The sequence below is a fragment of the Oncorhynchus nerka genome, linkage group LG2 (assembly GCF_034236695.1).
Source record: "Oncorhynchus nerka isolate Pitt River linkage group LG2, Oner_Uvic_2.0, whole genome shotgun sequence".
Classification (NCBI taxonomy): domain Eukaryota; kingdom Metazoa; phylum Chordata; class Actinopteri; order Salmoniformes; family Salmonidae; genus Oncorhynchus; species Oncorhynchus nerka.
This window is the reverse complement of record NC_088397.1, coordinates 45,958,854-45,981,036: the sequence shown is the minus strand read 5'-3', so window position 1 is coordinate 45,981,036 and position 22,183 is coordinate 45,958,854. Positions and strand designations below refer to the sequence as shown.

Here is a 22,183-nt window from a genome sequence, read left to right as displayed (position 1 = left end):
CCTGAGCTCAATTTATTTCGATTCTCAAACAAAGGGTCTGAATACTTATGTAAATAGGGTATTTATGTGGAAAAAAACATACACTTGCAAAATTTCTTGACCTGTTTTCGCTTTGTCATTATTGGGTATTGTGTGTAGCTTGATTGGAAAAATGTTAATTTGATCAATTTTAGAATAAGGCTAAAGTAAGAAAAAAAATAAAGTGGAATAAGGGAAGGGGTCTGAATACTTTCCGAAGGCGCTGTGTGTATAACCTTTCCTTCATAATACTCGCGTGATAATCTTATATTGACGTGCTGTTTTGGTGAAAACTGGCCCAGTTAGATTATGTAAAAAAAAAAGATTTAAACAATTTGAAATACACAATCATACCACAATGAACAGGGAAGGGTTGACGGACAACACAATCGCTTTTCTTGGAATACTAAACTCAAAAGCTAGAAATCGATGTTTCAGATCAAAAATAAGTGATGTGCGATCCATGCCGGATTGTTTGCATCACGTACACAGTTTCATTGTAATAGTTTCAATTGTAGGGATTATGTAACAAACTGCCCTGGGAAGGACTAACGTTAATTCATGCTAAAGTAAAGACTTCTCTTTTTATCATGAGTATATTAATCTTAACATGTATCAAATATTAAAGGTACTATGTGATTTAATATGAACACTACATAATTTACACGTTCATATTCTGTGAAAGTTTGGTTTCAAACTACTTTTCGTTCCTGCGCTCAGTAAGCACTTTGCAGATATGTCCCTGAAACGCTGAAACAGTATTTACTGTATGCACACGTGAACACACGGCGCCGAAAAGCGAATAGGGGGTTGCCATTTTGACCATAGCCAATACCTTTAATTTGTTTCCACTGTCTGCAATACAATCATTATTCAAAACACTATCAATCGTTGTTACGTTGCAACATGCCGTCGCTCATGGACTCGCTCGAATCCGGATTGGACTTCATAGAATTCCTCGGAGAAAGGAAATCGACTATGTCGGATAGAAAAGAACTTCGTGACATTTACGATTTAGAATTCAAATTCAGGTAATGAAAGGGATTGGTTTTCAAAGGCTAACTAACTGTGACACCTGACCTGTCACATACGGCCTAATAGTACACCGTATGCTTCAGTCAGACAGCTGACATATGACTACATGGTTTTGTTTTTCAGGGAAGGACTGAAAGACCCCCACTTTTCCAACGTTCTATATGCCCTGCTGAAATTCAACAAAGTCCGCATACGACAGGGGAAATTATACTTTAATGTCAAACCCCAGGTAATAATACCTTGTTGCACTTTCCAACCCCAATCAGCTCTATTCTACTGTAGTTATTATGTTCTTGATGTGAGGCTCAGCCTCAAACTAAGGCACCACTCAATGTTTGGCCAAAGGGAAGACAAGTGAAACAGATGATTGATCCGCATATGGGCTATGTGCTTGTCAGGTAATACATAGAGCCCAATATCCCCTTTACACCCTTGTGGATATGCCCTAGACCAGGTATTCCCAAACTGGGGTACGCCAAATAAAAACGTGATTCACATTTATAAAAAAATAAATAAAAAAAAACACATTTTCAAACGGTTAATTTATATTTTCCAACAGGGCTATACATTTGTGTGTGTTTTTTCTCTCTCGCCTGAGTAGCCTCGTTTAACTGCCAAAAATAAAATAAAATAATCTAGTGTTCAGTGAAATAACAACACAATGTCAAATACAGGTAGCCTAGTCAAATAATTAACATCCAATCACATTAACCGTTACTCTCTCGCGGGAATTCCACTAACGGTCGGTACGTAGCCAAACGTAGCTGCTGCTCATTCCTTTTGCTGATAAATGGTTAAAAAAAGTAAGGCCCGCGCCATAGAGACACATCCCAGCTTTACTGGTAGTACCTGCACCTGTCGACGACATAAGTTGTTCTGCTTCCACGACCACATCCAATGCTTAGCATCAGTAATTCTACAGTTATCCCAGCTAGCATGGACACTGACCGTTGTGAATCTGATGCAGCCAATGAGCTACTGCCCTCTTACCCGGGAAAGCACCAAACAACAGACAGGGACGTTGGACCATCGAAGAGGTGCAAATTTGATGAGAACTACATTGATATGGGGTTCACTTATATTGGTAGTTGTGCCTTTCCTCAGCCACAGTGCAAAAGTACTATCGCACAACTCAATGAAACCTTCACTCTTGCGAAGACTTTTAGAAACAAAGCATGCCAATTTGAAAAATAAGCCATGTGAGTTTTATGAGCGAGAGTTAAGACGACTTTCGCGTAGTAAGACGTGTATAAAAGCAACAGATACCATTAATTAGAAGGGGCTAGAAGCATCTTATATGGTGAGCTACTGAGTGGCTAGGACAGGCAAGCCCCATACTATTGTGGAGGACTTAATTAATTCCGGCTACGGTGGATATGGCTGGGACAATGCTGGGGGAAAAGGCCAAAAAATTATACAGACAATGCCTTCATCAAACAGCACTGTTTCACGACGCATAAGCGACATGACTGGAGTTGTTTTGAAACAATTACTGCTTCGCATACAAGCCACTGAATTATATGCGTTACAGCTGGATGAGTCAACAGACGTGGCGGGCCTGGCACAGCTCCTGGTATATGTCCGTTACGTTTATGGGGGGTCAATTAAGGAAGATATGCTCTTCTGCAAACTACTGGAAACCAGGACAACAGGAGAGGATATGTTTAAAGTACTGGACAGCTTTGTGACATCAAGTGGACTTTGGTGGTCAAGATGTGTTGGTATCTGTACTGATGGCGCAAAAGCCATGACAGGGAGACATAGTGGAGTGGTAACGCGCGTGCAAGCAATTGGTCCCGACGCCACTTGGGTGCACTGCAGTATCCACCGAGAGGCTCTTGCTGCCAAGGTAATGTCGGACAGCTTAAGATACGTTTTGGAAACTACAGTGAAAATGGTTAACTTTGTAAAAACAAGGCCCCTGAACTCTTGTGTATTTTCTGAACTATGCAATGATATGGGCAGCGACCGTGTAACGCTTTTACAACATACTTAGAAGTGCGCTGGTTACCAAGGGACAAAATATTGACACGTTTTTTTAAATTGAGAGAAGAGCTTAAAGTTTTGTTTACTGACCATAATTTTCACTTGTCTGACGGCTGGCATGATGAGGAGTTTCTCACAAGACTGGCCTGTCTGGGTGATGTTTTTTCTCGCCTGAATGATCTGAATCTAGGATTACAGGGACTCTCCGCAACTACATTCAATGTGTGGGACAGAATTGAGGCTATGATTAAGAAGTTGGGAGATCTTCTCTGTCTGCATTAACAAAGACAACACACAGGTCTTTCCATCATTGTATGATTTTTTTGTGTGTAAATTAACTCAAGCTTAAGGACAATGTCAGATGTGATATAGCAAAGCAACTGAGTGAGTTGGGTGCGCAATTGCACAGGTACTTTCCCGAAACGGATGACACAAACTGGATTTGTTATCCCTTTTGTTGCATGCCTTACTGACAAGAGAGCCTCATCGAAATTGCAACAAGTGGTTCTGAGAAAATTTAATTCAATCAGAAGCCACTGCTAGATTTCTGGATTGGGCTGTGCTCAGAGTATCCTGCCTTGGCTAATCGAGCTGTTAAGACACTGATGCCCTTTGCAGCCACATACCTACAGTATGTGAGAGTGGATTCTCAGCCCTCACCAGCATGAAAACCGAATACAGGCACAGACTGTGTGGAAAATAATTTAAGACTGAGACTCTGGTGCTAGAGGGGTACGCAGCTGGAGGTTGAATGTTTGAAGGGGTACTGGACAATTAAAGGTTTGGGAACCACCGCCCTAGACAATATCTTCTTCCTGGTCTCTGGTATGACAGGTCCGAGTGTACTACTGTGACCAGTGGAGGAGACCTTCAGTACGTCAACAACAGGACAATATCACACCTCAGGAAAATGGAGGAGCCCCAGAGCCTTTCTCTCCTCTCACATCCTCTTCCGCTACCCCTGTCGACACTGTGTTGACACCCAAGAAGAGGCTCGCTAAAGAAATCCTCCAAAGCCTAAAGGTGAACAGGTGAGATATTGTGTGAGCTCCTACTGTATAAGACTGGTTAGTGACCAGTCAGATGTGACAACAAGATAGCCATTAGATTTGTTGCAGCAGTTGGTCCATGTCCTATCTAGATTGTATGGGGATCATGTAGATGATGATCTTCTGTGGTTTGACTGGTATGTCCTCCCCTCTCTCTCTCTCTCTCTCTCTCTCTCTCTCTCTCTCTCTCTCAGGGCAGAGTTGACCTCTGACAAGGGCGGCATTGAGATCACTTCAGATCCTGAGATGACCAATGGTAAAGTCACGTTCAACGTGGAGCGCCTGCAGGAAACGTTTGCAGTCAAGTTCTATATTTCTAACAACGGAGCGAGTTGTGTGTATTTCACCTATTACACAGCTCTGCACAGGATCCGCTGTTTTACACTGATGGACGAGAGAAGAGTGACTCGGGCCTGTCCGCTCTTCCTATGTCCAGGTGAGAAAAACTCGAGCACCATCTGTCTCAATGCACGGTAAAATTTGTCTGAATTCTTTAGGCTTTGCAAACAAATTAACACCTTAAAATAAATGAACTTCTAGTGAGTTTGCCCTCACACCCTCTCTATTAAACCCTGCCTGGGTACAGTGAGGGAAAAAAGTATTTGATCCCCTGCTGATTTTGTATGTTTGCCCACTGACAAAGAAATGATCCGTCTATAATTTGAATGGTAGGTTTATTTGAACAGTGAGAGACAGAATAACAACAAAAAAATCCAGAAAAATGCATGTCAAAAATGTTATAAATTGATTTGCATTTTAATGAGGGAAATAAGTATTTGACCCCTCTGCAAAACATGACTTAGTACTTGGTGGCAAAACCCTTGTTGGCAATCACAGAGGTCAGACGTTTCTTGTAGTTGGCCACCAGGTTTGCACACATCTCAGGAAGGATTTTGTCCCACTCCTGCAGATCTTCTCCAAGTCATTAAGGTTTCAAGGCTGACGTTTGGCAACTCGAACCTTCAGCTCCCTCCACAGATTTTCTATGGGATTAAGGTCTGGAGACTGGCTAGGCCACTCCAGGACCTTAATGTGCTTCTTCTTGAGCCACTCCTTTGTTGCCTTGGCCGTGTGTTTTGGGTCATTGTCATGCTGGAATACCCATCCACGACCCATTTTCAATGCCCTGGCTGAGGGAAGAAGGTTCTCACCCAAGATTTGACAGTACATGGCCCCGTCCATGCGGGGAAGTTGTCCTGTCCCCTTAGCAGTCAAACACCCCCAAAGCATAATGTTTGACGGAGGGGGTGGTGTTCTTGGGGTCATAGTCAGCATTCCTCCTCCTCCAAACATGGCGAGTTGAGTTGATGCCAAAGAGCTCCATTTTGGTCTCATCTGACCACAACACTTTCACCCAGTTGCCCTCAATCATTCAGATGATCATTGGCAAACTTCAGACGGGCATGTATATGTGCTTTCTTGAGCAGGGGGATCTTGCGGGCGCTGCAGGATTTCAGTCCTTCACGGCGTAGTGTGTTACCAATTGTTTTCTTGGTGACTATGGTTCCAGCTGCCTTGAGATCATTGACAAGATCCTCCCGTGTAGTTCTGGGCTGATTCCTCACCATTCTCATGATCATTGCAACTCCACGAGGTGAGATCTTGCATGGAGCCCCAGGCAGAGGGAGATTGACAGTTCTTTTGTGTTTCTTCCATTTCCAAAAATCGCACCAATTGTTGTCACCTTCTCACCTAGCTGCTTGGCGATGGTCTTGTAGCCCATTCCAGCCTTGTGTAGGTCTACAATCTTGTCCCTGGCATCCTTGGAGAGCTCTTTGGTCTTGGCCATGGTGGAGAGTTTGGAATCTGATTGATTGATTGCTTCTGTGGACAGGTGTCTTTCATACAGGTAACAAGCTGAGATTAGAAGCACTCCCTTTAAGATTGTGCTCCTAATCTCAGCTTGTTACCTGCATAAAAGACACCTGGGAGCCAGAAATCTTTCTGATTGAGAGGGGGTCAAATACGTATTTCCCTCATTAAAATGTAAATCCATTTTTAACATTGTTGACATGCTTTTTTCTGGATTTTTTTGTTGTTATTCTGTCTCTCACTGTTCAAATAAACCTACAATTAAAATTATAGGCTGATCATTTCTTTGTCAGTGGGCAAACGTACAAAATCAGCAGGGGATCAAATACTTTTTTTACCCCCACTGTATGTGTTGTGTTGATTTTCACAGGGGAAAGCTATGATGTAGAGGTTCACTATTGGCTGCATCATTATGGCCATTTCCCTGCCACCATGTACTTTGAGTTCTGCACGGAGTCAAACCCTCCAGGCTCCTCTAAGCCCTTCTGCATAGTGAGGGAGATGGAGGCATCAGCCAGGACTCACTTAGCTGTGGAGCTGGGGCCTTTCGCTCCCTTCAAGCCTTGTCAAGTGGCGCCATACAAGCCTGTGGACACGGTGATAGTTGAGGGAGAGCCCCCTGAAAGGTACAGTAAGACAAAAGTGATGTTTACCCATTTGTTTACCCATTTTCATCAATAGTCGTATACTGTACATACTTTGTTCTAATTCTAATGAACTTTCTTTTCACATTGTTTATGTGGCTTGATAATGATATTCCTTATAGTCAAACGTTACATTTCATCGTTCTCATTTGTCACGGCAGATCTGTTGTCCAGCCTCTGAAAATGCTAGTGAAACTCAGAGACTATAAGTATCCCTTTTATCTGAAGGACCTGGCTAAACAGAGACTGGAGGACTCTGAGTACCTCTCACCTACAGCCAGACAGAAGCTCTCATCGGTGAGGTCAGTGTGCTGCCTGCCTGCCTGCTGGGATCAATAACTGCCTAGACCCCATCCTCCCCAGACTGATAGCTCCTGTACTTGAAGGTCATTCTCATTGACAATTCTGTCTGGTCTCTGTCTATGTTCTTCCCAGAAACCTCCTTAAATGCCCCCTGAAGATGAGGAACTACCACCATCGCTTCCACCTCCTGCTGCACCTGGAGGAGATCCAGATGGAGGTGGACATCAAGAAATATGACCTCCATCACCAAACCATGACTCAGGACAGGGACAACAGAAGACTCCTGGTTCTACAAGTAAGAAAAGGCAAAAGGCCATAATGTACTGTATGCCTGCAGTTGTCAATCAATCAATCACATTTATTTATAAAGCCCTTCTTACATCAGCTGATGTCACAAAGTGCTATACAGAAACCCAGCCTAAAACCCCAAACAGCAAGCAATGCAGGTGTGGAGAGAGAGAGAGAGAGGACAATGATCAGAGAGGACAATGATGACTTAAAGTGATAGTTCATTCCTGAACTAAATTGACAGTCTTTAAAAAAATGTTTTTACCTCAAAGTTGTGTAATGAGTTCCCATCTCGTGCTCTGTTTTGTTTAGATCCAGTGATATAAAACTCAACCCCAAATGAATGGGTACGATCACTGACTCTAAATATCACTCTAACCATAAGTATGCTGAGTGTCTTTCTCCATGATATTCACCAGGTCCCGGGTGTGGCAGAGAATAGGCCGTCTGTCCTTAGGGGAGACTGCCTGAAAGTGGCCAAGTCTGAGGACAAGGTCCAACCCATCACAGTGTATACAGGCTACGTTCATAGAGTGGAGCTAGAAAGAGTCAAGCTGGGCTTCTCAAAGAGGTAAGAGAGAGACCACCCATAATGTTACAATGCAATGGCCATCTGTAGGATACTTTCCAACCCCCTCCCTTCCTCTCAGGCTGGTGCAGAGCTTCATCAGTAACACAAGGTTTGACGTGGAGTTCACCATCAACCGTTTCCCCTTGAAGCTGCAGCACCGGGCGGTGGACCTGGCAGAGAAGCACCAGATGGACGAGGTGCTTTTCCCATCGGGGTCTGGAGTCCGGACTACCCACATGCCCAAACTCAGGTCTGGATTCCCCCCTTCCAGCCAATAGCAAAGCACTCACACTGGCTTTGCTCTGTTGTTGTGGGTAGATGGTTGTGTCATTATACACTCATGTAATCGCAAGAACCGTTCAACTCCATTAGTATGGAATCACAAACCAATTACTATGATGTATCTGCGGTAATTACAGTGTCGCTACACAAGTACGAGAGCAACTTCATCTAAAGTGTTTCAATGACATTTCATACCAAATGACAAACTGTAAGTGTGAAGGAATGAATATCTCTCTCAGAGGAAGGTCACAGACAGAAGCGTTGGTGTGATTCCCATTATATAATGCCATTTTGTAAGGAGTGTCGCCATGACATTTCAAAACGTAGATTGTGAATGGCTCCTCTCATATTTCTAATTTTGTTCCCTTCCGGCCTCTCGGTTTCATGTCAGTGACTAGACCTCATTAATGAGTTTGAAATCTAGATGGTCTGCCTTTTGTTAGCCTAAAAAGTCCCACGCTTATCACAAGATAGCAAGACATTTCCCCAAGGAGTTTTATTCAAATAAAGGATCCAACTGGCAGCTCTGTCTGTGTCAAGTTGGCGGGGCCCATATCTAGTTTCTACATCACATACCTTCTCGTAGTTTAGTGGCTCCATTTCTTCGGTTTCAGTGTGTACTTGACATGCAAAAACATATTTTCCTATTCCGGATCAAACAGTTTGAGTGGAAACAGTTGATGACAGCAGATAAGCCTGGCATGTGATCTAAGTGATCGTTATCTCCTCCTGTCTCCAGCATCTTTTTAAACATATTTTTGATTGGAGAATACAGGTTGACACATATGATATGACATTGTAGTAACAATGGTCCAATGTTTCCTCCACATTTCTCCAGCATGTTTAATTGTCAGCTGGAGAACAACCCGGAACAACATGCAGCCATCCAGCGCATCGTGTCTGGGGCCTCCAAGCCTGCTCCTTACCTGGTGTTTGGACCTCCAGGAACCGGCAAGACTATCACTCTAGTTGAAGCCATGAACCAGGTATAAACTCCCCCATCACACAAAAATAAAGTATGACATATTGCATACATGTTCTATGATGTGTCTTAATATTTGATGTACCATTTCGTCTTCACTCGCTTTGATGGGGCAGTGGAGCGCTCATATTCTATATACCGTATGTAACATTATATGTAAATAGCATAACATAGCACTACATAAAAACAATATGTACCCCCCCCCAAACCTGTCTTAAACTCGCGGTGCTGGAATTCATTCTGACTGTTGATCTTTCAATTGTGTAAATATTCCATAACACATTATCAATTGCAAAACGAATGCATTTACTATGCTAAAATATGCCATAAGAAACCTCAGGACACTAAATGTAAATTGTAATAAGTCTGAAAATGTATTTATTGATCCAGAAGCGCATAGACTGTAAATACTAAAATAAGACAATAGTGTATTTTCTGACTGTAAGACAAGAGTCGCCTGCCCAGCTAATGGTCCATCCAAACTACACCTAAACTATATTGAAAAATGTTCTCATGTGCAGTATAATAATAGATGTAGCCTAAAGACAAAATTCAATTGACTGATGGGTCTGATGGGTCAAATCATCCTACAAAGGTCCATGTAGTCCAGAGGTTTTGATTTGCTATACCCTATTGGAAAGAGCAGATTGTAAGGTTTCTAATTAACCTGGTTTTGCCAATAAGCTCTCAATTTTTGTTGTTGTTGATGGGCTCTTTTTCAAAACAACTATTTCCTATAAATATCGTGGCTCCATGTGTTCCGCATGCGAGTTACTGGCGACAATCAGCGATAGCCATTTGAAAAACATAATTTATATTTTATTCTGTTATATTCCATTATATTTTTACTGTAAAATATACACTGAATATACAAAACATTAAGAACACCTGCTCTTTCCATGATGTAGACTGACCAAGTGAATCCAGGTGAAAGCTATGATCCCTTATTGAGGGTGAATGGGTAAGGCAAAACATTTAAGTGCCTTTGAACAGGGTATGGTAGTAGGTGCCAGGCGCATCGGTTTGTGTCAAGAACTGCAACGCTGCTTGGTTTTTCACACTCAACAGTTTCCCGTGGACATCCAAAGGACATCCAGCCAATTTGGCACAACTGTGGGAAACATTGGAGTCAAACTGGACCAGAATCCCTATGGAATGCTTTCGACATCTTGTAGAGTCCATGCCCCAACAAATTGAGGCTGTTCTGAGGGCAAAAGGGGGGAGTGCAACTCAATATTAGGAAGGTGTTCCTAATGTTTGATATACTCAGTGTTGACTGTGTGGTAGGTCAGGGAATTATAAGCATGTGATGTCTGCTACATGTACATTTTTAAAGAATGGCGCTGGAGGGAAGGCTGCTGTTTTACGGCCTCCTAACCAATTGTGCTATTTTGTGGGGTTTTTTCTCACATTGTTTGTAACTTATTTTGTACATAATGTTGATTCTACCGTCTCTTATGACCGAACAGAGCTTCTGGATATCAGAACAGTGAACACTCACCTCGAACTGGACAAAGATCTTTTTTTTTATGATTCTGATCAAAGAATATAATGTTGCTATCAGACAGGGCCCAAATCCCCGTCATTCACATGAAGAAAATAAGGAGATACAGAGGTTGCAGATCAGAGGGCCTTGTGAGAATTTGTCGATGAGTGTGAAACCTGCCTCTACCATCTGTTATATTGCACAACTTGCAATCACTGGAGAATAAACAGGATGAGCTCCGTTTGAGACTATCCTACCAACGGGACATTAAAAACGGTAATATCTTTTGTTTCACCGAGTCGTGGCTAAACGACGACATGGATAATATACAGTTGGCTGGGATTTCCGTGCATCAGCAGGACAGAATGGCTACGTCCGGTAAGACGAGGGGTGGGGGTGGTCAGATGACACGGATGCTACGCTACAGGAATGTTTTGCTAGCACAGACTGGAACATGTTCCGGTATTCATCCAATGGCATTGAGGAGTATACCACCTCAGTCACCGGCTTCATCAATAAGTGCATCGACAATGTCGTCCCCACAGTGACCATACGTACATATCCCATGCCTAAGGCACGTTCACACAGATGAGCAGGGACTCTGGGCATCTTTCTTTTAGTGTTTTTCAGAGTCAGTAGAAAGGCCTCTTTACTGTCCTAAGTTTTCATAACTGTGACCTTAATTGCATACTGTCTGTAAGCTGTAGTGTCTTAACGACCGTTCCACAGGTGCATGTTCATTAATTGTTTATGGTTCATTGAACAAGCATGGGAAACAGTGTTTAATCCCTTTAAATCTGTGAAGTTATTTGGATTTTTACGAATTATCTTTGAAAGACAGGGTCCTGAAAAAGGGACGTTTCTTTTTTTGCTGAGTTTAGTTTTCTCAAAGTACTGCTACAGTGTAATATACACATATTTAGGAAAAGTCAGGGACAGGTGTGTTCAAGGTTTTTATTGAAATGACAAAATTTTTAAACGGTCAGATTGACCATCTTGGCGGTTCTAGTGTTAAACGTTATGCCTGTGTTTTCAGCTGAACAGAGTGGATCCTCTGTGCCACATTCTGGCATGTGCCCCATCTAACAGTGCATCAGACCTGTTGTGTGAGAGGCTGCTGGGTCACATGGACCCTCACTGTGTCTACCGTCTCTATGCCAGCAGCAGACCCCTCAGCACGGTGCCCCAAAACCTCCTGGTGAGGTTCACACATATTACATGAGGTTGTAGGCCACTTGCATGGTGATAAAAGGTTAAACAAATAAAATACATTGAGAATACAAGTCTCAACAGATTTTTATACTCACTGACATTTCACTGTGTGTCCTTTCCAATGACTCTCCCTCTCCATGTTCTTCGGCATTCCAGAAACATTGTAACTGGGATGCGAGCCAGGACAGCTTTGTGTTTCCCACAAAGGAGGTTTTGATGGGCTACAAGGTCATCATCACCACACTGGTGACAGCTGGACGGTACGGCTCATTTTTACAGTAGGAAGGCTGAATGGTTTTATACTGCTGTAAGAACCGATTTGCAGTGTGTAATTACTAACGTTGTTACATTGTGCTTACAGATTATTACAGTTTTACATAAAATATATCATTTTTCCTGATGAAGTCTCTCTGTTTAACCACTGTGTGTTGGTGTTCCTTTCCTAGGCTTGTGTCCGGCGGCATCCCAGTCGGTCACTTCACCCATGTGTTCATAGATGAGTCGGGTCAAGCAGTGGAGCCAGAGAGCATCATTGGGATCGCAGGTGAGATAGATAATACCAGGGAGGGCTCTGTTCAATGTGTGAGCCCTATATTAGATTATACACCATAGGCCTGGCTTGCGGTCAGTAGGGAACAACTCAGCAAAACGTTCTGTAACAGATAACAAAAATCTGTCATCGTATTGGATAAACTCCTGTTGCACCTCCTCTATTTGATTATATTTCAAAATGCTTCATCTCGTTTTGGCCCTAGTGAACATGACCATATTGGCTTGTTACTATCCAGTAGCCAATGGCTGCCTCTTGTATCCACAGGCCTGCTCCATCCAGAGGAGGGCCAGCTGGTATTGGCTGGAGACCCTCAGCAGCTAGGACCCATTTTACGATCCCCCCTGGCCATGCAGTATGGAATGGGTAGGCTCTAATGCGCAATCAATGAAGCATTCCCAATGACTATATTCAATAAACAATCCCCATTTCTGTCATGTCTCATAGCTGGAATATCAGCAAGCTCAATGTACTATAAGCGGGGGTGAAAGTAATGCGGTACGGTCTGGTGCGGTGTCCCAGCAAAATAAATAGTGGCGGTACGCCATACTGGTAAAACATGAGCCTATCACAATAATTAAAAGAAAACTAGGCTATTACACCACTTTTTATCATTACTGCATGAAAAAAGAACTTGACAACGGGTGAGAGAACCTACGCTCCAAAATGTGATGTCGTTCGACGAGAACACTGACATTTTGTCAAGGCAGAGATGAGGGGCCGACACTGAGACGCGCACGGACAGCAATTGACGCATACATTCTGCCCTAATGACATTCGCCAAATGTCATTACACTTTTCTGTGTAACAGATGTCCCTTTCCATTCACTACTGTTTGGAGGCTGGAAATATGTTGCTAGTGGATGAACGGCACAGGTAGCCTAGTAAAGGAGCCCTTTGAAGTGATTGTTTAACAGTCAGATTAAAACATCATGACTGGTTGTGTTTATCCCTAAATGAAAGGTAATACATTTTATAAGTTATATGACAGATCTTTACGACTACGCCAATAGAGATCCTATTGAATTAATAGGGGTTCTATATGTCATTCTATGATTAGGCCCAGAATTTTGGGGGGTCACACACACAAGCTTGTGCGCATAACGAATGCCCCGTACTGGGAAGAAATGGATTATTCTTTCTCCCATGACTATAAGATTAACTTTTGTGTATCCCAGGGATTTCTTTGCTAGAGAGACTGATGAAAGACAACCCACTGTATCAGAAGGATGGAGAATTTGGACACTTTGACAGTCGCTTTGTGACCAAGCTCCTTCGCAACTACAGGTCTGGGCTCTGGGATTTCTTCCATCCTGTTCTTTCCAGTGTTGCTATTTTGTAACATCGTTTGATTAGATAGTTCTGAGCTCATCTACCTTAACTATTTCCTTTCCCCTATTCCTTTCTTCTCTTCTCTTCCTCCCCAGGTCCCACCCTGCTATTCTGAAGATTCCCAATGAGCTCTTCTATGAGAAGGAGCTGCAGGTGTTTGCAGACCAGTGGGATCGTGAAACTTACTGCAACTGGGAGCATCTGCCCAAGGAGGTGTGACAAGTGTTCTTTTTGTACAGGTTCTGCTAGCACCATCTCTGATTCAAACGTTTTCTTCCCGTTCAGTGCCTACTGAACATTATTCTGATTTGAGGTTTGTTAGGTGTGTGAGTTAGTGTTGTTGCACCTCTCCAGGGTCTCTTCTCCTCAGGCAGCTCAGTAATTACAATGTCAGCGCGTGCCTGTCTGTCTGTCTGAGGCATGGCTGCTCCCCTCTGACCACAGAGCTAGTCCTGAATCCCCATTAACATTAGTAGCAGCATATTTATAAAAATAAAATATATATATGTTTTAAAGCATATCTTTCTCAAACATGCAGCAACAGGTCTATGTGGACTGCTGTTTCTCCTGATTTCTTAATGAATATTTAAAAGGTAAAATATGAGTGGCCATGTTGCATAAAGCTGAATCTTAATCATGGGTTAAGTTGTGATTGTGTGGGTGGTGGAAATGTCTCCAGTATTGTTTGTAGTCCTGTGGTCCTTCTGTGTAGGGGTTCCCACTGATATTCCATGGAGTGTTGGGAAAGGATGAGAGAGAAGGCAACAGTCCGTCCTTCTTCAACGTGTCAGAGATTGAAGTCCTGGTGGACTACCTCACCAAGTTGATGAAGACCCAGGGCAAGAAGGGCCTGCCCAAACTGTCCCCTAAAGACATTGGCATCATTGCTCCCTATAGGAAACAGGTGAGACTTCATCCATGGAGTTAAAGCACCCATCATGAACTATACCTGATATGCAGGAGTTTTACCTAAATTAATCTGCTGTTTTTAACAGGTTGAGAAAATCCAAAAAGCTCTGAATTTTGTCAAAGAGTTGAGTCAATGGAAGGACATCAAGGAGCTCAAGGTGAGTCCTGTGTTATACATCAGTCTTACAACCTGAGGCCTTTGTTTAGATGAGGCGTTAAAGGTGCAATATGCAGAAATCGCTCCGCCATTTCCTGGTTGCTAAAATTCAAATTGTTCACCTAATTTCAGTTTATGTGACAAAACACATTGTACCATCTAATCCGCTGTGAAATATATTTTCAATAACCAAAAATATTGTATTTTCAGCTGTTTGAAGCTAAAAACTAAACTTAAGAACGGGAAGCAAAGAAATAGCGCACTTAGAACAGATCTACAGCTTCTTAGACATTCTTTCAATGAGAAGGACATATCTATAACTTACATTTCTATGTGAATTTGGTCGGGTCACCCAAAAAGTTACATATTGAAGCTTAAACTCTTGATGAAGCATGTTGTTGTTGTTTCAGGTGGGTTCAGTAGAGGAGTTCCAGGGACAGGAGAGAAAGATCATCATGGTCTCTACCGTCCGCAGCAGCATCAACTACGTCAAGATGGACCAAGACTTTAACATTGGCTTCCTCACTAACGAGAAGGTCTTTCCCAGCACTTACCTTTTGCTCACTCTTGCTCTATATGATGTCTGTGTGCGCCCACATGCGTGCGTTTTGTGTCCGCATGTGTACATTGTGTGTATGCATAAATAATAGTGTAATAGTGCATCATTATCATATTTCCCAGCATGCTCTATTGCAGGTTGATTTTTATAAAACATTTGTTTCAATATGTATGTGTTTGCATGTATATTGACTGATTAATTAATCTTATGCTACTCAAATATAAATAACATACATTCTTCTCAACTAATCCAATATGTTAGTTGGACTAATTACACCCGTTACTGAAAAGATCATTCCAGTTTAGATGCTTTTATGTAGTCTCATTTCTTACTCTTCCCAACTCTGGCAGTCATTTGGAATGCAGGTTGCGAGTGAATAAATATTCAAAATGTTGGATATCCCCACTCTGGCTGGATTCCAATAGGAATGACACATTACTTTGCAAGCCAGCATAATGTGACTTGCAGGCCTGATGTGGCTTGTAAACATGCATTTCAGGCCACTGTATCAGGGTAAAAACTAGGCTCTCAACATAAGGCCTTATGAAATACATGTATTGTCTTAAATAATTCCATTTTAATGATAACATATTTGCTTAGGATCTTACTTGGGGAATGCAACAGGAATGAAAATGGATGAATGCAACAAATACAGTCATAGGTGGTAACTCTACAATTTACTTGAAAGGCAATGCACTCTGGGAAATATGCAAATAATGCTTTACAATTAGCAATATGTTAATTTAACACTGAAAAGTGTGGACCCATATAGATACTGGACCAGTGTTAATTTGAACACTCTCAGTGTTGATTTAACACTGGCTAATTTTCTGTGTACTAGACCCAAGAGAAAGTATTAGCTTTTCACCATGTCCTGCAGTGAAACACTAAGATTTAGAACGCCAGCTAACTGCAACTGTAAATCACAATTTTTACATCACTGGCAGGAGAGAACATTTTGGAACTCCAAAAAATGGCTGAATTTATAGAGAGTAGCTACGAGTCTGAGAATGAGTTTATGGCAGAGGATGAAATAACTTTACTTAGGGAGACAATAAACCTACTGAAGCCATTCATGTTTGAGCTGACCATTGCCCCAGATCAGAGAGTTCGTTCTCGTAGCACTAATAACAAGGACAGTCATTGTCCTGTTGAGAAACAAATGATAGTCCCACTATGCTCAAATCAGATTGGTTGGCGTGTCGCTGCAGAATGCTGTGGTAGCCATGCTGGTTAAGTGTGCCTTGAATTCTAAATAAATCACTGACAGTGTCACCAGCAAAGCACCATCACACCTCCTCCTCCATGCTTCATGGTGGGAACTACACATGCGGAGATCGTCCGTTCATCGACTCTGCATCTCACAAAGACACGGCGGTTGGAACCAAAAATCCCAAATTTGGACTCATCAGACCAAAGGACAGATTTCCACCGGTCTAATGTCCATTGCTAATGTTTCTTGGCTCCAGCAAGTCTCTTCTTATTGGTGTCCTTTAGTAGTGGTTTCTTTGCAGAAATTTGACCATGAAGGTCTGATTCACACAGTCTCCTCTGAACAGTTGATGTTGACATGTCTGTTACTTGAACTCTGAAGCATTTATTAGGGCTGCAATTTCCCAGGGTAAACTTATGAACTTATGCTCTGCAGCAGAGGTAACTCTGGGTGTTCCTTTCCTGTGGCGGTCTTCATGAGAGCCAATTTCATCATAGCGCTTGATGGTTTTTGCGACTGCTCTTTCAAAGTTCTTGATATGTTCCGTATTGACTGACCTTCGTGTCTTAAAGTAATGATGCACTGTCATTTCTCTGCTTATTTGAGCTGTTCTTGCCATAATATGGACTTGGTCTTTTACCAAATTGGGCTATCTTCTGTATACCACCCTACATTGTCACAACACAACTGATTGGCTTACATATAAAATCTCACATATAGAATCTCACATGTAAAATATATTTTGATGGTTACTACATGATTCCTTATGTGTTATTTTGTAGTTTTGATGTCTTCACTATTATTCTACAATGCAGAAAATAGTAGAAATAAAGAAAAACCCTGGAATGAGTAGGTGTGTCCAAACTTTTGACGGGTACTGTATGTCCCGTCTTTCTGTGCAACTGTCAGCTGACCCCACCATGTCCTCTCTTCTCTACAGAGGTTCAATGTGGCCATGACCAGAGCCAAGGCCCTGCTGATAGTGGTGGGAAACCCTGTTATCCTCAACAAGGACCCAACTTGGGAGCGGTAAGACCTTTGTTCTCCCAAGGGCCAAGGAAAGTTAACATGAGGAGAATGTTAACTATCCTCTGTAGAATGGTATGATTCCACTCTGACTACTGAGGATGACAATTAGTGCAGGAGGAATATGATTGTAATATAATAATTCAATCTGACTCCATAATCACGTGAATAAATGCAATAGGCCTTAAGCATCTCTGGCAAGTCTAGCAAGAAAGCTAGTCTTGCACCACCTGTCCCATTAACTATAATTACACGTGTCTAAGATAACTGCTATGCAATTAACAATGTCCAGATACTATGAGCGAATTCTTGCGATCGAAGTTCCAGCATTGAGTCAAGCTTAGCGCAGAGATGTAAAGTTAGAACCCAAGCACAGGCTATGTGTTGTGTAAATAAAATGTACCATTACATCAAAGAATAATTAAGGAAAATATTACTCTGAAATATGAGGACTACCGTACATATTGTGTGTCCTGTATAGTCATAAGGATTGGCGGATGTCTGGCCCCCTAGTAACCTCCCTAGAAACCTATCAGGTCAGGGAGAGTTTAAGAGAGGTTTATGGTACTCCCTAGACTCTCAGGCTCCGGTCGTGGGGGATGGGGATTTGGAGTGTGCAGCTCAGGGTTGCGAGGTGCTGATGACGGTCACCAGCAAGGAATTTGTAACAATTACAGTTATGCAATAAGAATACAATTATCAAAGAGTACACACCAGAAGTCTTACATTTAAAAAGATAGAGCATTATTAAGCATAACAAATACACTACTATGGCATACAAAGTATGAAATTGTTTTACAATGACTCCCTGAACGAAGCAACACTTTTTTCTCCTAACCAGGACAGAACTCCACTTCAATAACCCTCATTGTTTCATTTCCATCACTGCTTTGCCAAAACAATTAAACAAAAGCATAACAATTCACACACATTTCTCTCGTCTAATCAACACAATAATAGGAGCGCACAATCTGGGCTGCTCCCACTTTGAACTGACCGGCTCCCGGCCAACACTTTAGCACAGCAACTCTGGGGGAAAAATTAATCCATAACATGTACACTATAATCAGGAATAACAACATTCACAGCTCTTTATGAACTCTTGAAACAATTGAAACATGACAAATGAATTCACAGTAACATTCATTTTGTCAAGTTTCATCAGTCTTCACACCTCCGTCAGTAATCCCCAGGGCTCCAAGGGAAGGTCCCGCCCCGGAAAAAGCCAATGGCGGCAGTGTGTTTCACTCCTGTGATATGCACACATACGGCCATCCAAACCTGGAAAATGCCATTAATTGTGATCAAATCATCACGCTGTGCTGGCGTCAGCAAGTCACCAGACACAAGGGCCACCCTCTCTCATTTCTTTCCCACGACACTCTTAGGAAACAAAGGTGCTATCTAGAACCAAAAAGGGTTCTTTGGCTGTCTCCATAGGAGAACACTTTTTAGAGCTCCTTTTGGTTCCAGGTAGAACCCTTTTGGTTCCAGGCAGAACTCTTTTGGGTTCCATGTAGAACCCTTTCCACAGAGGGTTATACATGGATCACAAAATTGTTCTGCTTACACCAAAAAGGGTTCTTCCATGGGAACAGCTGCAGAACCCTTTTGGAAACCTCCACCGCCACATACACATATTGGTGCTCTCTTCTCTTTTCTTACATACCAAAGTTGATTAAAGAACCCAGGACAACTCCTAGTTATAGTTGCTATATGTATGGCTCAGTTGGTAGAGAATGGTGCTTTCAATGCCAGGATTGTGGGTTTGATTCCCAAGGCCACCCATATGTAACATGTATGTACACATGACTGTAAGTGGGTTTGGATTATTTAATACATGTTTTTAGCTCACTCAACACTGTCTGTGTGTTCAGGTTTATCAGCTATTGTGTGGAGGAGCAGGGGTACACTGGCTTCGACTTCACTGACGCTGAAGGAGAAGAAGATGTAGTAACACGACTGGCTTCCCTTAAAATCACGGTGGAGTCTTCCACAGGTCTGGCAGAGGAGAGTGACCTCTAGCAGTATGTCCATCCAGAGTGGAGGACTGAGTAGTAGCCCTCTGGACACCAGCAAAGCTGGGCAGGAGCTAGGGCTGTGGCGGTCATGACATTTTGTCAGCCGGTCTCATGGTAATTGACAGTTAATTAACATAAACATGTTTAGCATCTCCAGGCCTCCACGCATATAAGCCGCTGATGCACGCCTTTGGAACATCTACATTTAAAAAAAGTCAAATAAATCCATTTTAATATACACAATCACAATAAATCCATTATTTATTTTAGGCAGGTCTAAAGAAACATGATATGAAGATAATTTGTTTTCAGAAGAACAGAATATGAGTTGAGAATATTTATTTATTTAACCTTTATTTAACCAGGAAGGGCTCATTGAGATTTGAAATCTCTTTTTCAAGAGCATCCTGGCCAAGATAGGCAGCACCAAGTCATTACACAAAGACAGACAGACAACATGAAAGACTACAAGTAATCTAGTAAAAACCATAGAATTCATAAGAGCAAAATCATAAAACAGAAAATTAAAAACATTGACAGGTCAGGGAATCAGTCTCAAAATCCTTCATCAGTGATTTAAAAGTATTTTGTAAGGCGTTCCAAGCAGATGGCGCAGAGTACATAAAAGCCCTTTTACCAAATTCAGTTCGGACATTTCTAACAGTTAGCAGGATAAAGTCCTGCGAACGAAGAGTACCCAACACATTTCTGAACAATAAAAATGCCCAAATAAAATGGTATTAAACCCAAAATGGATATGTAAATAAAAGTATACCAGTGACTGAGCCTATGAGTGACTAGAGAAGGCCAGCCAGCCCTGGTATATAAAGTGCAGTGGTGCGTAAGTGTTTTGCAGTTTAAATAAATCTCAATGCGTCATGGAAGCATTCATATATAAAATATCACCATAGTCTAGTAAAGGCATAAATGTAGCCTCCTGGCTTCAAAAGAAAAATAGGCCTTATTCCTAAAATAAAATCCCAACTTCAGCTTAATTTTTTTTGCAAGTTGTTGAATATGCAATTTAAAAGAGAGGCCATAATCAATTAAAAGTCTAAGATATTTATATGAGGTTACACTCTCAATCTCATTGCCCTGACAGGTAGTAATAGGTGAAAGTTTCACAGATCTATTTCTTGCTTTAGAAAACACCATTAGTTTAGTTTTGTCAGTATTGAGGATAAGCTTCAATTGACACAAGGTATGTTGAACAGTATAAAAAGCAGTTTGCAAGTTCTGGAAAGCTTTTGTGAGAGACGAGGCACAACAATAAATAACAGTATCATCAGCATAAAAGTGAAGTTACTCATTTTTCAAATGTTTGTCTAAATTAATTATAGAAAGAGTGAATAAGAGGGGACAAAGTACAGAGCCCTGGGGCACACCATTACTCATATTAAATTGTCTGTCTGTATGTTATCTGGCTATAGGCTGTAGGCTTGTTCATTTTGTAGACAAGAAATGCCATTATTTTATATTATAGGATTTTATAGTAAGAAGAATATAATTGAACTTCGCTGAATAAAACAGTAAGGATATTTTTCCCATTTCGGAGCGAGTGTGCATATGAAGTGGCGATGTTGAGCGTTAAAGTGATAATTTGAACAGGTCCTATACAGTGCACTGTGAAAGTATTCAGACCCCTTGACTTATTCCACTTTTTGTTACGTTATAGCCTTATTCTAAAATGGATGAAATTGTTTTTTTTCTCTCTCATCAATCTACACACAATACCCCATAATGACAAAGCATTGTTTTCAAATGTATTCAAAATAAACAACTGAATTATCACATTTACATAAGTATTCAGACCCTTTACTCAGTACTTTGTTGAAGCACCATTGGCAGCGATTACAGCCTCGAGTCTTCTTGGGTATGACGCTACAAGCTTGTATTTGGGGAGTTTCTCCCATTCTCTGCAGATTCTCTCAAGATCTGTCAAGCTGGATGGGGAGCGTCGCTGCACAGCTGTTTTCAGGTCTCTCCAGAGATGTTAGATCGGGTTTAAGTCCGGGCTCTGGCTGAGCCACTCAAGGACATTCAGAGACTTGTCCTGAAGCTGCTCCTGCATTGTCTTGGCTGTGTGCTTAGGGTCATTGTCCTTTTGGAAGGTGAACCTTCGCCCCAGTCTGAGTTCCTGAGTGCTCTGGAGCAGGTTTTCATCAGGCGTCTCTGTACTTTGCTCCGTTCATCTTTCCCTTGATCCTGACTAGTCTCCCAGTCCCTGCCGCTGAGTGCTAGCGAAAGGAATGAAGGAGAGAGAGGAGGAGATGGAAATGCACGGTGGTGAGATATATTCTGTAGCTAAAAGTAATGTCAGCCTATTCATTATGAAAATATAAAAACACCCTAGGCTATTCAAAATCAAATAAAAATGTACTATAGTTGTAGACTTAGCCACCCTGCATAATCGATGAACCAACAGCATTGCCTAGGCCTAAATGTTTTCCCCCCCAGACTCATGGATAGAACGTTTGGAGTGTAGCATAAGGTAACCAGTCCATCCAGTATGCATAATAATACAGTCCACACTCAAAGGTGATTACTAGAAGGTATTTAATTTTGTAGTATAGGCTGCTAGACCAATTATCTACCAAATACATCTTAAATGCGTAAAATGCAGTAGGCTATGTATTGTATAACGGCACAATGCATAAGCTCTAAAATACATATGTGGTTTTGAATTAATGATCACCTTAGAAAGCACGGTCCATTTCGCTATGTTAGGCTTTGAAACAACATCCTCAA

General features: G+C 41.8%; 1 protein-coding gene across 3 annotated transcripts; it reads left to right on the top strand.

Annotated features, from left to right (window-relative positions):
* The first annotated feature begins 784 nt into the window (after positions 1–784).
* On the top strand, positions 785–21,252 carry mov10a (Mov10 RNA helicase a). Of its 3 annotated transcripts, none has more exons than XM_029671282.2 (21): positions 785–1,049; positions 1,177–1,282; positions 3,874–4,070; positions 4,283–4,524; positions 6,271–6,526; positions 6,773–6,841; positions 6,980–7,142; positions 7,555–7,706; positions 7,786–7,956; positions 8,827–8,974; positions 11,493–11,654; positions 11,825–11,928; positions 12,115–12,212; positions 12,486–12,584; positions 13,397–13,505; positions 13,646–13,763; positions 14,263–14,454; positions 14,546–14,617; positions 15,027–15,152; positions 17,329–17,417; positions 19,292–21,252. In XM_029671282.2, exons 1-21 carry the CDS (start codon positions 925–927, stop codon positions 19,437–19,439), a joined length of 2,946 nt encoding a protein of 981 aa, XP_029527142.2. In that variant the 5' UTR covers positions 785–924; the 3' UTR covers positions 19,440–21,252. The 3 variants fall into 3 exon arrangements, with proteins under 3 accessions (XP_029527142.2, XP_029527137.2, XP_029527150.2); XM_029671277.2 differs by having other exon boundaries at positions 6,706–6,846; XM_029671290.2 differs by lacking the exons at positions 785–1,049; positions 1,177–1,282 and having other exon boundaries at positions 3,977–4,062; positions 6,706–6,846.
* Positions 21,253–22,183: the final 931 nt, after the last annotated feature.

Excerpts from the sequence above, each read along its gene's own strand:
- mov10a (XM_029671277.2), top strand. The coding sequence starts at position 925 with ATGCCGTCGCTCATGGACTCGCTCGAATCCGGATTGGACTTCATAGAA. Across the intron at positions 1,283-3,873 it reads ACTTTAATGTCAAACCCCAG|GTCCGAGTGTACTACTGTGA; the intron begins GTAATAATACCT and ends CTGGTATGACAG. Across the intron at positions 14,618-15,026 it reads AGGACATCAAGGAGCTCAAG|GTGGGTTCAGTAGAGGAGTT; the intron begins GTGAGTCCTGTG and ends TTGTTGTTTCAG.